The sequence below is a fragment of the Rhagoletis pomonella genome, unplaced genomic scaffold (assembly GCF_013731165.1).
Source record: "Rhagoletis pomonella isolate Grant_MI unplaced genomic scaffold, Rhpom_1.0 Rhpom_scaffold_00010, whole genome shotgun sequence".
Lineage (NCBI taxonomy): Eukaryota > Metazoa > Arthropoda > Insecta > Diptera > Tephritidae > Rhagoletis > Rhagoletis pomonella.
The window spans coordinates 7,366,673-7,380,711 of record NW_023458564.1 but is presented as its reverse complement, the minus strand read 5'-3'; the positions used below and the strand labels follow the sequence as shown (position 1 = coordinate 7,380,711).

The 14,039-nt window shown below is 35.9% G+C and overlaps 1 protein-coding gene across 2 annotated transcripts in view; it reads left to right on the top strand.

The window, feature by feature from the left end:
* The window catches only part of LOC118745980 (ankyrin-3), a 187,270-nt gene that overhangs the window by 53,443 nt on the left and 119,788 nt on the right, over positions 1-14,039 (top strand). For both annotated transcript variants that reach the window (XM_036479685.1, XM_036479686.1), the window contains exons 2-5: positions 12,060-12,161; positions 12,230-12,682; positions 12,764-13,528; positions 13,615-13,818. In XM_036479685.1, coding sequence (XP_036335578.1) covers positions 12,060-12,161; positions 12,230-12,682; positions 12,764-13,528; positions 13,615-13,818 — 1,524 coding nt within the window. The remainder of the gene's footprint in view (positions 1-12,059; positions 12,162-12,229; positions 12,683-12,763; positions 13,529-13,614; positions 13,819-14,039) is intronic.

Below are 14,039 nucleotides of genomic sequence, written 5' to 3'. Positions count from 1 at the left end.
ATATTTTTTTATTATTGAATTGTAGTTGTAAATCAAAGAAAAAAAAATCACTAAAATATTTTTTTTTTTGGATTTTCATAAAAATTTCAGGTATGCAATTTTATAGCCCATTAAATTTTAGAATAATAATGTGCAAGTTTCAAGTGGATGCTTACGGTGCTAGGCATTTTCTTCCACATATATACATACATATGTGCGTAAAATGTGCTCGAAATTTCCACCTTATTATATTAGAATATGTTATAAATTTTTTCTCAAAATTAAAAATAAATATGTTGTGAAAGTTTTTTTTTGATCTACAATTTCAAATCGATATAAACAAATCGTGAACCACTTTTACAAATCTTTTGGTATTCATTCATAGTTTAACCCCCACTAAATGAATGCAGTAGGTTTCATTACGATCACTGTTACACTTTTTATTTATTTATTTTTTTTTTAATTCGCGTTGATTTTTAATAATTTTTTTGTTGACGGTGAGACACACTTTTTGTTCCATGTCTTCTTGGAATTTAATTTTTTTATGTGGCAGAAAATGCATAACGCCGACAGCGGTGATTGCCGGCGACCCCTAGAAAATTTGCTGCTTAACATTTTCGCGGAATATTTTAACTTGCCAATTGTCATCTTTTCAAAAGCGGTTCAAAAATATCCTGTTATAGGTGTTAGTAGGTTAAAATGTTCTATGAAAAAATGTTCCCTAAAATCTAATAAAGGCCTCCTCAGGCCAGAATTATTTTAGAGTCGTTTAAAACATAAAATTACATGATTTAAAATTGGATTTTTGATCAAAAAGTTGAAAGCTTGACCCACTGTAAACATTTTTCTAATGGAATGGAGCAAAATCGATTTGAACTGTGACTACCGAAAATGAAAAAAAACCTGGACCGTCCTTGGTTTCAAGGCGGCGGTAATGCTACAACCCTCTGGGCCCGCAAAAGAAGTTTCACTATCTCTAGGACTAGCTTCAGAGGACTCGTACTCCAAAAAAAATTTACAGTTTTTCCAACGTGGTGAGGCTATAATTATTTCCACCACTATAATTTATATATAATAATTTCCACTATGCTATGTATGTCTTTTAAGTAAACAAAATTTTGTAAAGCTAGTTTTTAGATTATGATGTTCAAGATACGTAAATATATCGCACATGCTTTCAAAAGGGTATATGAGCAAGTCTCAAGAGTTGTTTTTTTTTAGTCTCACTCACTTCTTTCGGCAGAAAAAAAACGCTAACGCATTCTTCTTGCATTTATTTCAAGCAATGGAGTTCCAGAAACAAGTACAATAAAAAATATATCAAGTATTTGAACCATTTACACTTAAAACGTTTATTTATTATTTCATTGTCACTCGAAAAAATCATAATTGTTTTTTTTTATACCTTTCATGAGCATGAAATGGTATTATAACTTTGGTCCGATGTTTGTAAGTACCAGAACAAAAAGAGATAGACCCATGAAAATGTATACTTATATGATCAGAACGTCGAGCTGAGTTGATTTAGCCATGTCCGTCTGTCCGTCTGTCTGTCTGTTTGTATGCAATCTAGTCTCTCAGTTTTCGAGATATCCGGATCAAATTTGATAGGTGGGTGTATTTTTATAATGTATTAATCATTTGTCGGAACCGGAAGAATCGGACCACTATAACATATAGCTCCCATACAACTGATTGTTCAGATATGAGATTTTTCATTATAACTTCTCCATTTATGCAGCTACGAACATGAAATTTTGCAATACTTGCACCCATTATCAACAGAATACTTACAGTGAAAATTACAAAGATCGGGTCACTATAACCTATAGCTCCCATACAACTGATTGTTCAGATATAAAATTTTGCGTTATAACTCCTCCATTTATATAGCTAGGAAAATGAAATTCCGCACTGTTTTCAATAATTATCAACAGAAAACTTACAGTGAAAATTAAAAAGATCGGGTAACTATAACCTATAGCTCCCATACAACTGATTGTTCAGATATGAGATTTTTCGTTATAATTAATCCATTTATGTAGCTAGGACCTTCAAATTTCGCGCTGTTTTCACTCATTATCAACAGAAGACTTACAGCGAAAATAACAAAGATCGGGTCACTATAACCTGCAGCCCCCATACAACTGATTGTTCAGATATGAGGTCTTTTATCATAACTCCTCCATTTATGCAGCTAGGAACATGAAATTTCGCACCATTTTCACTCATTATTAACATAATACTTACAGTGAAAATAACAAGGATCGGATGACTACAACATATATCTTCCATACATCTGATTGTTCAGATATGGGATTTTACTGTAAAACTCCTTTATTTGAACCGATAAATTTCGTAAGATATTTTATAAATAATAATACAAAGCCTACTGAGAAAATCGTCAAAATCTTTGCTGTATAAGCTTTATCTCCTATGGCACTGATTGTTCAGATACCAGTTTTTGCGATATATCTCCTTTATGTAGGAAACTAAACCCAATAAATTGTGTTACCGGTTTACATACCGATCACATTGCAGTGAAAATCACTTAGATTGGTGCCATATAAAGTATATCCTCCATACCTCTGATTGTTTAGAGGCGATTTTTTATATAAGTATGTAACTCCTCTATCGATGTATGCAGATGTATTCAAAAGCAGTAATCTGTCAAAGTAAAATTTGCAGATGTTCATGAAAGGAGTGAAGCCTTCGGCATAGCCGAAGACAGCGCTGCTCTTACTTGTTTTTTAATAACTTTGGTAAGTTTTCAAATGAATGTTCATATTTGAGGCAATTGACATTAGCATAAAATACAACATATCTGTAAAGTTTCAAGAGTGCATCACGAAATCAAAAAAATGGCAGCATGCAGAATAACTGTCGCAGCTATTTTGTAAGTTTTGAAATTTTGCCATTTTTTTAATTAAAAAAGTTTAACATATTTCAAAATGTCAACATTAAACGGTGAAAATGTTCTTTTTGCCAAAAACGAACGAATCTAGTGTAATAAAACTAGTGTCTCGCCAAATGAAAAAAAAAAATTACATTGAGTAAAAGATGACTATGATTTGAGAAACTAAATTACCATTTTTACAATTTTATTGATGCACTCGAAATTTATTCTAAACTTGTTATATATTTGAAGAAAATAATATATATGTATATGCATAAGGACTACTGTGTAAGAATTTTAAATGCCAGTATTAAATAACGTTTCAATAATATGGCTTTTAAGTTTAGGCGTGCGAGTAAACTTGTTAGATGACTTCGTATGGTGCTATCGGCCGTATAAATACGTTATATACGCAACTACGGTTATATGAGCACGAGTGGTTATTTTTACTTTTTTTTATTATATTTATCTTTTTTAAGTTTTCATTTGCATTTTTTTTTCTTTTCACATATATACATAAGTGAAGCTTAATAAATTTACCACCGACTCCGCAACAATATTAACATAGGGTATAAAAAGATGAGATCTGACAAAGGGGCGTGGCACCTCCCATAGGCGTGACATTTTGAAATTCGGTGTGTTGACATAAAAATATATGGTAGATGCTTATAGTAAAGTAGATATACTTTTGTGAAAGGGGCGTGGCACATTTTGAAAGTGTGAAATTTTTACTCAGACAAATATAAATGAGTTTGTACAAGGAGGCTCGGCTCATTCCATAGGCGTGAAATTTTACATTTGCTATTTTTTCGGACCCCTAACTCACATGACTTTGAAATTTAGTGAGAAGATGTACGGTAAATGTATAAAATGAGTTTATACAAGAGGGCGTGGTGTTTATTAATAAACTGAAGGAGAGTGAGTGTTTTTAACAGAGACGTGGCATCTCTAGTAGATGTAGTACACCCAGAGAACCATAACTTTTGACCTATTATGAACAGACAGCTAAAAGTAATCTTCTGTTGTAAACTAAAAAGGGATGAGAGTTTGCAAGAAGTCGTAGCACCTCCCAAAAATCAAAGCCCAGTTTTTAACTCTTCTTTCGGTACCTTGATTCACCTAACCTTAATATTGAAACAAGATTGGTAGGAAAGAAAATGATGACCAATATAAATGCATCAAGAGTTATTACTGGATGTGGCCAAGGAGAAGATGTGTTTATGTCAGTAGTCCCATTTGTTCCCACAGACCTACCATTTTAATTTAATAGTCTTCAGTACTCTATGTTTCCACACTGCAATAAAAAATTAAAATATTGTTCATAATGCCGAATTTCCACTAGGCATTTAAATGACAAAAAATATATGCCATTTATAAAAATGCCATGTGGAAATGAACTTAATGATTATTTTTTTAATGTAATGACACGATTATTTTTTAATGCTCGACTTTGTCATTTTTGTCATTTAATGCCTAGTGGAAATCCAGCATAAGGAGGCCCAAAATTAAATAAATTTTACGACGTCGGATGCAAAAAATTCTGCCGACAGATGGCGCTGGAGTAGATATATTTATAGATTCCGTCTTTATTGTACGACCTGTATTAACGGGTATTAACTTTATGATAAGAAGTGCTTCTTAAAAAAATTGACCCAAAATATAGATGGCGCCGGAATCAAATTTACTTTTAATATGACTTAATAAAGCCCCATCGTTAAAGTAGCGCAAGAATGTTTAAGCGCCACAGATATCGTAGGCACATCAACGGGTCATCGGTATATCAAGAATAAGTGTTTCAAATTAGAAAGAACTCTGTAGGAATATCAATGACCCAGTTTGAGCGGGAAAACTCTATCATCCTGTGGAACAGCAGGTTTTTAGAAGAAGATTACGCACTCTTGGCAAACCTTGCAATACTTGCAGATATCTCAAAGGTGGAAATAAGAGCTCATAGCATCGAAGGAGTTTAGTAAGGAAGGTTCTGCTCTTCAGTCCTTTCAACTTAAACTAATATTTTTTTTACATTACAAACAGTTTTTGCACACTATTTGTATATTAATAATACCTACTAATAATAGTTTGGCGCTTACACGTATGTAAGTATTTGACCGAGCTTCTCCTCCTATTTTTGTGTTGGTCAACGCAAAAGTTCTTAACAGGCATCACGAATAGATTGGGGATTCTCCTCCTATTTGTGGCGTGCGTCTCGATATTGTCACATAAAGGGGAGGAACCAACAGTTTTACGCCGACTCCGAACGGCGCACAGTGGTCGGAGAAGCCATGTTTTACGTGAAAAATCAGCAGGAATGTTACGATTATAATAAAACTGCGGGATCGTGGTATTGTTGTAATGCTAAATCCGAATGTGCCATAATATTTATAGTCTGACGGTTGACAGCTGCCAAATTGAGAAAATCTTTTTGAAAATACCACTGATTACGTTTTTTGATATGCTGATCATGAATTTAATGTTAAATTAAAACTTTGAGAGTTGACAGCTGCCAAATAGAATGTTAATTTTTCTAAAAATAAGAAAATATTTCTTAAACTACTGATAAAGGTTTTAGACACGCCACTCACGAATTTTACGTCAAATTAAAACCTTGAGAGTTGACAGCTGTCGCATGGGCTGCCAATTTCTCTAGAAGTAAGGAAAGTTTCTCAAGAATTAAACGTACTATGTTTTACATCATATTCAAACTTTTTCAGGTGAGAACTCTCAAATTAACTGTCATTTTCAGTTGAGTAACACAATATATTTGTTTATGCATATACGAGGGAACATATCTAAAATGGATTTATGAAATAATAACAGTATTTATATTTATAAATTAGGAATAGTTGGTGCCGTCTGCTATATGTTCAGAAAAAAACAATTTGATCTAGGCCCCAACAGTTTTTTTAATAGGCAACATAGACTCGCGAGTCAACTGTGTACGTTATGACTCGCCTTTCGACTACACACAGTTGAGTCATTCAGAATCATACCAGAGTCATGATGGAGTAACTTACACATTTTTTATTTTTACTAACACATACAAAACGACTCACGAGTCAGACGCACGGTGTATGCCGCCTGTAAGATTTTTTTTATACGAAATTTGTCATTTCCAAAACTTCAGTTTTCTTATTTCTTAATAAAGTTAGCCAGGTTTGAATTTTTGGAAATTTCGGACGCCATATTGGATTTTGCATTTTGAATTTTCAAAAACTAGTTTGAAATTTGTAATGAGCGAACTTAAGAACCTCTAAATACCAAATTTCATGAAAAGTCAGTAATTTTTTTTAATTCTTGGGTGCCATATTGGATTGACTTCAGGTTGGTTAAAAGGCATCTATTAAATTATATGATGCTGAATATAGAATAAATTAAAATAATCTTTAATATTTTAATATACTTTATGTTATTTGGAAAACTGCTAAAATTGGTGTGGTGAAATAAAACTGGCCGCCACTCTTTTCGGCGCGAGTATGCGCGGAATTTCTTTTCGTAGAAAGGCCCCTTGCACTAGTTTTTTGTAAAAAACTGAAGATTCTACTCGGCCCTACTCATTAGTTATATCTTTTTGAAGAAAATATTTGTTGAAAAATAAGTCGTGTTATTAAGGTATTTATTGATGATTTAGCGATACATTTTTATTATGTAACATTTCACATGAAATCATCATTTTCCATGTTTAGGAAGTAAGACCAAACCAGCAATTACTGTCATAATTGAAAGTATCTGTTTAAGCAACTTATGCATTTCCCGCATAAACAAAGAACAGCGAACACCCACACGCATTTATATTGCATTCCCGCATAAACCAAGTGCAGCGAACACACACACGCACTTGTGTTTAAAAGTATTTCGCTCGTTCTTAATTGGGTATGCATTTTTTATGCAATTCTCAAATATCTCTTCGCTGAACTTAGTGAAGTGATAAGTCGCTGGCATTTTCAGGATGGTCAACGCTTAACTAGCTTGGCTATCACACGGTGCTTTAAGCATCGCTCCCACTCCACTCCCGGAGTACCTTTTGGTATGGTAGTAAGCTCCGGCTTACAAGCCACACAGGGGCTCTGCATGAATGCATCCTCAAATAAATCCCTGCTCATTGCACAGCAGCCTACGGCAGCTAGAGCATGACTCCTCCAATGGAGTCGCCCCAGCTCATTTCCACAGCAGCCTACGGCAGCTAAAGCATGACTCCTCCAATGGAGTCGCCCCAACTCATTTCCACAGCAGCCTACGGCAGCTAGAGCATGACTCCTCCAATGGAGTCCCCCCAAATAAATCCCAGCTCATTGCACAGCAGCCTACGGCAGCTAAAGCACGACTCCTCCAATGGAGTCCCCCAATTAATATATATGGTCACCTTTAAACCTGGTCTCCCGCTCTCCCTCAGCTAAACAGTATCCATAAAACAATTGTTAAGAAATCTATCAACTGATAACTGTTAGAACGTGCCACGATCGAAATTGTTGAATTAAACAGATTCAGCGGTTTGCTCAGCAGATTTTATTTAAAATATTAATCAGTTTTGAGTTCGCTGGACATTTCTGAATAAGAATAGCTTTATTTCGGTTAATTTATCACAGTTTTAAAATAAGCCTTTTTCGCGTAAAACATGCCGTATCTGACCACTGTGCGGCGATTGTATTTTTATAAGAACCTGTTTTTCATGCCAGAAATACACTCGGAGGTTTGCTATTGTCTCGCGAGGGACGACCGCTGTTAAGAAAAAACATTTGTTCTATATTTTTTTGCGATATTGCTTTGACTAGGGCTTGAACCAAAGCCCTGCGGAATCTTTGAAATTTCAAACTACTTTTAAAAAGTCCGCAGTTGTACTATATTTCACCCCTAGTTTGGTTAGTATATTGATTGCTTCGTGTGTTTAGAGATTTTATTTTTTTTTGGTTTTTGTCGCACGGTGTAATATTCTACAAATGCATCCGTAATTGAAAGGCAAGCCATTAAGGAATTAGCTTCCTGAGTTAACTTACTTCTTCTTCTGCTTGTTTGGCGCTGTAACAGCCTAAGCGAATTCTTTTAACTCTGTACCAAAGAGGCTTATATTTAGTTTTTTAAAAGAAAAACCGGTAACATGTTTATATTCTTTGCAATTCATTGCAATTTCTTTAGAAGCGAATCACCTCAAGCATTCTTATTTCGCTAAGGTAAACATTTAGAAAAATATTTTTAAATTACTTCCGGGATTTATTGTGCATTCTTTTGTATATCTATTACAAAAGAGGCTTTCGCTACATAAATGCAGAATGCATATATATAGATACATACATATACCTAAATTCAATGTCTAAAGGGGTGTGTTTCTTCAATTATATGTATGTGTAGTTACAAACCTGCGCATAAAGCACATAGACAAACAGTGAAAAGTTACAAAAAAGTCTCTGTTTGCCGCTTGATATTGTGGACACTTCAATTTCGGCAAGGAAGAAAAACGAAATAAATTCGTGAACGTAATTTCGTAGTTCGAAACTCTCTTTCGCAGATGTTGTCATACGCTCGAAATAATGACGTCATTTTCGACTTTTCGGACACTTTCGAAAATGAAAAGTTATTTTTTCTTTTTTGTGTATACACACATACATCACAACATACTACTATTCAACCCCAAAAATTTGTAAACAAAGCGCTAGTAAACAACTTGTTTAGTATTTATGTATAAGTGCTAACAGCTGGTTGCATATACTAAGTATGCAAGTGCATTTATGTTTATTACCTATACCTACACATGCACATATAACTATGTATATGTAAATAAGCGCCAGTTTGACATTGTTAACGTTTAATCGACATACATAATTTCTTAGAAGCTGAGTGGTTGGGTGGTAACGGGAACACTTTTTTAATGCACCTGCACAAGTTGAATGACCATTTGGCAAGTGTGCGGTGTGTTTTGTTTTAAGAGGAAACAAAAGTTTTACTAATATTCGGGTTGTTGTTAGTTTGGGGTGGCCAATCTGTTATTTAACGAAACAAAAGACATCTCAACAATGAAGCCTTCGCTACAAAGGAGCTAAAAAAGCGTTTTTTTTTTGTTAGTTTCGGTGTACGAAGAAAATAATTAGATATGGGCAAATGCTAGCGTTGCGGGTGTTACGTTCGGAATAATATTTAATATTTTTGCCAGCAAAAAAGAATAAGTTAAAAAATTTTAATAGCATGAGGAAAGATTTAAAGCAGTACTTATAGGAACAAAATAATGGCAATTTTGAATGCAAAGTAATGGGGGTGTATTTGCCCTCAAACCTTAGAATGGACGCTCCGCCAGAAATAAACAAATACACCGTGAACTTAAAATCCCTATTGCTGCTTTTAAAAAAAAAATAACGCCTTGGCGCACCAACAAAATCCCTCGTAGTCCGAATTTCGTGAAATGAAAGAGATAATGCTGTAGGATTTTTGAAACTTTAAAGTTTTTTGGTTAATAGACACTGAAAATGCGCTTTTAATTCATTTTATTTGTTTAAGCTAATAAAGAGGATGAAGGACATTTTCCATACCTATTCGCTCTTATGCACCAAAAAATTCAATAATATTTAATGAAATAAAATTTTATATTTTATTTGTTACCCGCATTATTATTCTACATTCTATTAATCATATTTTTTCAAAGTCCTTTTAAAAAAATCTTGACGGCAGAGAGAACAAGTAAATACGCAGTTTTTTTTTATATTTTGTAAAATTTACTGTCGCACTGTGTTGAACATGTAAATGTTTTTACATATGTTTGCATGAGGGTAGCCAGGTAGCCAGGCTCGAGTCCCCCCGCCCTAACTTCCAAGTTTTCCCTATATACATATCAGGAATGTTGCGAATATTTGCATTCGCATTCGTTATGCGAATGATTCGCATCATTTTACGTATTCGCATTCGACATTCGCATCAAATGATACGAATGTTTTGCGAATGTGAATGTATACATGGGCAGAGAGTCCACTCTAATATTGTTGAAATGGCTCTAAGTCTGTCTAAGATGCGTACCAGTGTTGCCATATTAGCTATTTTCCAGATAGATTTAGCTGTTTTTTCACCGTTTAGCTAGAAAAATTTCAATTTGGCTGCTAGCTTTTTTCGGTAAATCTTTTAGCTCTTTCTAGCTTTTTTCTAAATTTAGGAAAATCCGAATAAAAAATATTCTATGAATAAACACGGCTCAATTAACCTTCACAAAATTGTAAAAAGTGATAAACCCAGGTTCCATGTACATAAGTCTACCTATACTGTATGCATCCTTTACTCTGTTTGAGGGGACAACTAATCGATTATTGTTGAATATTTGCAAAACTGCCGAGATATGGAAAAGTATAAAGTTATAAATTATCGAATTTAATAATTATTATTTACTATTCAATAGATATTTTAAGAAAGTTGATATGCCCGTACCCCAAGGGAGTATTATCTAGGCAGACAATACAAGCTCAAGCAGTTCCTCGGAAGAGCAGCCTCCGCCTAGAATTTTTCACAATTGAGCAATTGTCCAATATCTGCTTTTTTAATCAAAAAGCTGTTTATTGAAACTACCTTCTTTTATTTATTTATTTTTTTTTAATCTAGAAAAGTGTAACATTTCTTACAGATTACAAACAGAAAATTTAGAGCGCACTTAAGACTAACTAAAAAAATCATTTAATAACATTTTAAATAGTATTTTGTGGAAGAAAAGTCAAGACCATTAAGAATTGAAAACGAATTAAACTCTCCCAATGTTCTCAGAATCGGAGCATTACAAGCATAAATAGTTTTAGCCGTGCCCAACCAGAAAATTTTATGATTCCGTAGACTTCGCTGCGGAATATTGAAATTAAGTTTTTCCAGTAAAGATCATAAGTGGTTACAGAGATAAGCGATATGAAAGGTTCAGTATGGGAGGTGCCTCGTAGAGTCCGACCGATTAATCGGCCGATGCCGAGGCTAGTATCGGCCAAGAGAATCGGCATCGGCCGTTTTTGGCCGATTTTTGAATGAGATATTATTATTTAGGTATTTGATTGTTTTTCTTTTGTTATTATATAAATTTATAAAAGCATTTGTTCTTGAAATTAAATTATATTCAGGATTTATTCGGCAAAGAATCGGCCGATGCACCAATTTTCCCATAAGTACGTCATTGGCAGCATAAATAGCTGTGTAAAATTTCAGAATGTTAGCACAGGCGGTTCCAGAGATAAGCGATATGAGAATTTCAATTTGCTTGGGTGGTGCCACGCCCCCATTTTTCAATACCTGCAATTTTTCGGCGTAAGTAGGGTGGTTACAATTAACGCATCTGTGCTAAGTTTCAGTTCCTCAGCATAATTGGCTTTAGAGATATATCGGTTTTCACATTTTAGTCTGTAAAAGGGAGTTCAAAATTTTCTTGTGGCGTATTTATATATGTATAGATAATTACTCCCACGAGTTGCCTTCGCTCTGGCGGAGATTCGCTGTTCCGAGTATGGTTGATCAGCTCTGAAGGTCGCCCGGTATCCGTTCGCGACTGAACCTTGTGAAGGGCCCCAGCTTGGCTAAACCTCGATACGGATAATAGGAAATATTAGTTGGGCCTAGAATGTTGAAAATACAGAGCTCGCGCAGGGAATTTCAATGAGATAAAGATTTTTGTCGGACGCGTTGTTGATGCTAAAATCTTCTATGTGCCTACCGAACACACAACTTTTTAAGTCATCGCTATTGAGATTGCAGAAGTATAATGTCACAGGGAGGAAGCGAAAGAAATATCTTGGCAAACATATACTATGTACATATTAGAGATGCGCGATTAATCACTTAATCGAACAAGCTGATAAATCGAAATCTGATTAATCAATTAATCAAAGAATACAACTTTTTGATTAATCAAAGTGACTAATTTCTCGATTAATTGCATTTTAATTAAACAGAATCTAATTCATTTTATTAATCAGAAAACTGATTAACTAGAAACCAGAATAATTGCTGCAGTATTTTTTTTTTTAACAAAAATTACTCAGGATCTGATTAATTACAGAATTGTTTAATCGATTAATCGCACATCCCTAATACATACGCACTCAATTATCAAACAACCTCCTATCCTTAATTATATATAAGACAATTTAAGAGAGCCAAAGAAAAAATTTTAATTATCTAGCAAAATACTATAGATCTTTTTGCTTGTGAAATTTTATTGACTCCGAGTTTCTGTTTTCAGGGCGATGGAAACACTTCATTTCTACGCGCAGCCCGAGCTGGTAATCTGGAACGAGTTTTGGAACATTTAAAAAATAATATTGACATTAACACCAGCAATGCTGTAAGTACACAGATTATAAAAGTTTGCTATGTATTAATCTAACCAAATGATTTTGCTCCCGCCCACAGAACGGCTTAAACGCACTGCATTTGGCTTCCAAGGACGGACATATACACGTCGTTTCTGAGTTGTTGAAACGCGGCGCTATTGTTGACAGCGCAACCAAGAAGGGTAACACTGCACTGCATATTGCTTCGCTCGCCGGTCAAGAGGAGGTAGTAAAACTTCTGCTCGAGCACAATGCCTCCGTGAATGTACAGTCGCAGAATGGCTTTACACCACTCTATATGGCAGCGCAGGAAAATCACGATTCGGTGGTGAAGTTGTTGTTAGCCAACGGCGCAAATCAAAGTCTTGCCACTGAAGACGGCTTCACGCCACTGGCCGTGGCTATGCAGCAAGGACATGATAAGGTCGTGGCTGTGCTCTTGGAAAGTGATACACGCGGCAAGGTGCGATTACCTGCATTGCATATTGCGGCCAAGAAGGACGATGTAAAGGCTGCCACACTACTTTTGGATGTGAGTACAAAGTCGAAAGATGTCTTCCGTCTATAAACAAAATATCCTTTTGTAATCGATAACTAATTTTATTTCCCACAGAACGATCACAATCCCGATGTAACTTCCAAATCTGGCTTTACACCACTGCACATTGCTTCCCACTATGGCAATCAAGCCATTGCCACTCTACTAATCCAAAAAGGTGCCGACGTTAACTTCGCCGCTAAGCACAACATTAGTCCGTTGCATGTGGCCGCCAAGTGGGGTAAAACCAACATGGTCTCCTTGCTGTTGGAGAAGGGCGCTAATATTGAAGCCAAGACCCGTGACGGTCTAACGCCATTACATTGTGCAGCACGTTCTGGTCACGAGCAGGTAGTCGACATGCTACTCGAGCGCGGCGCACCGATTAGCGCCAAAACAAAGAACGGACTCGCTCCGTTGCATATGGCCGCACAGGGTGAGCACGTAGATGCCGCACGTATTTTGCTCTATCACCGTGCACCCGTTGACGAGGTTACGGTGGACTATTTAACAGCGCTGCATGTGGCTGCGCATTGTGGACATGTGCGTGTCGCCAAACTGCTGCTCGATCGTAATGCCGACGCCAATGCACGTGCGCTTAACGGTTTCACGCCGTTGCATATTGCATGCAAGAAGAATCGCATAAAGGTGGTGGAGTTGCTGCTACGTCACGGCGCCAGTATTAGTGCCACCACAGAGAGTGGTTTGACACCATTGCATGTGGCCGCTTTTATGGGCTGTATGAATATTGTCATTTACTTGCTGCAACATGACGCCAGCCCGGATGTGCCGACCGTACGCGGTGAGACACCGCTACATTTGGCTGCGCGTGCCAATCAGGTGGGTGGGGATTAACGTATATGTAGATGAAGAGAAAAATTTTTAACTCTCGTTTGTTTCTTTTGTTTGTTTGCTTCCATTTACAGACTGATATTATACGCATTTTGTTGCGCAATGGCGCTCAGGTGGATGCACGCGCACGCGAGCAACAAACTCCGTTGCATATTGCCTCTCGTCTCGGCAATGTTGATATTGTAATGCTGTTGCTGCAGCATGGCGCTCAAGTGGATGCCACCACCAAGGATATGTATACGGCTTTGCATATTGCCGCCAAAGAGGGTCAGGATGAGGTAAAAGAATTGATTGCGAAAAAGATCGTGGACCATATTGATACGGTTTATTTGATGCAATTGTTTTGGATACGCCATCAGGAGTATTTTATTTGATTAGTTCTTTTCTTATATGTATGCATATGTATTCTTTTCATTTGTATGTTAACTGTAATCTTCAACTTGGTTTGTTTTTTTAGCACTGAAATTGGAATATTACTTTAAGTTGGTTTTGTTTGATA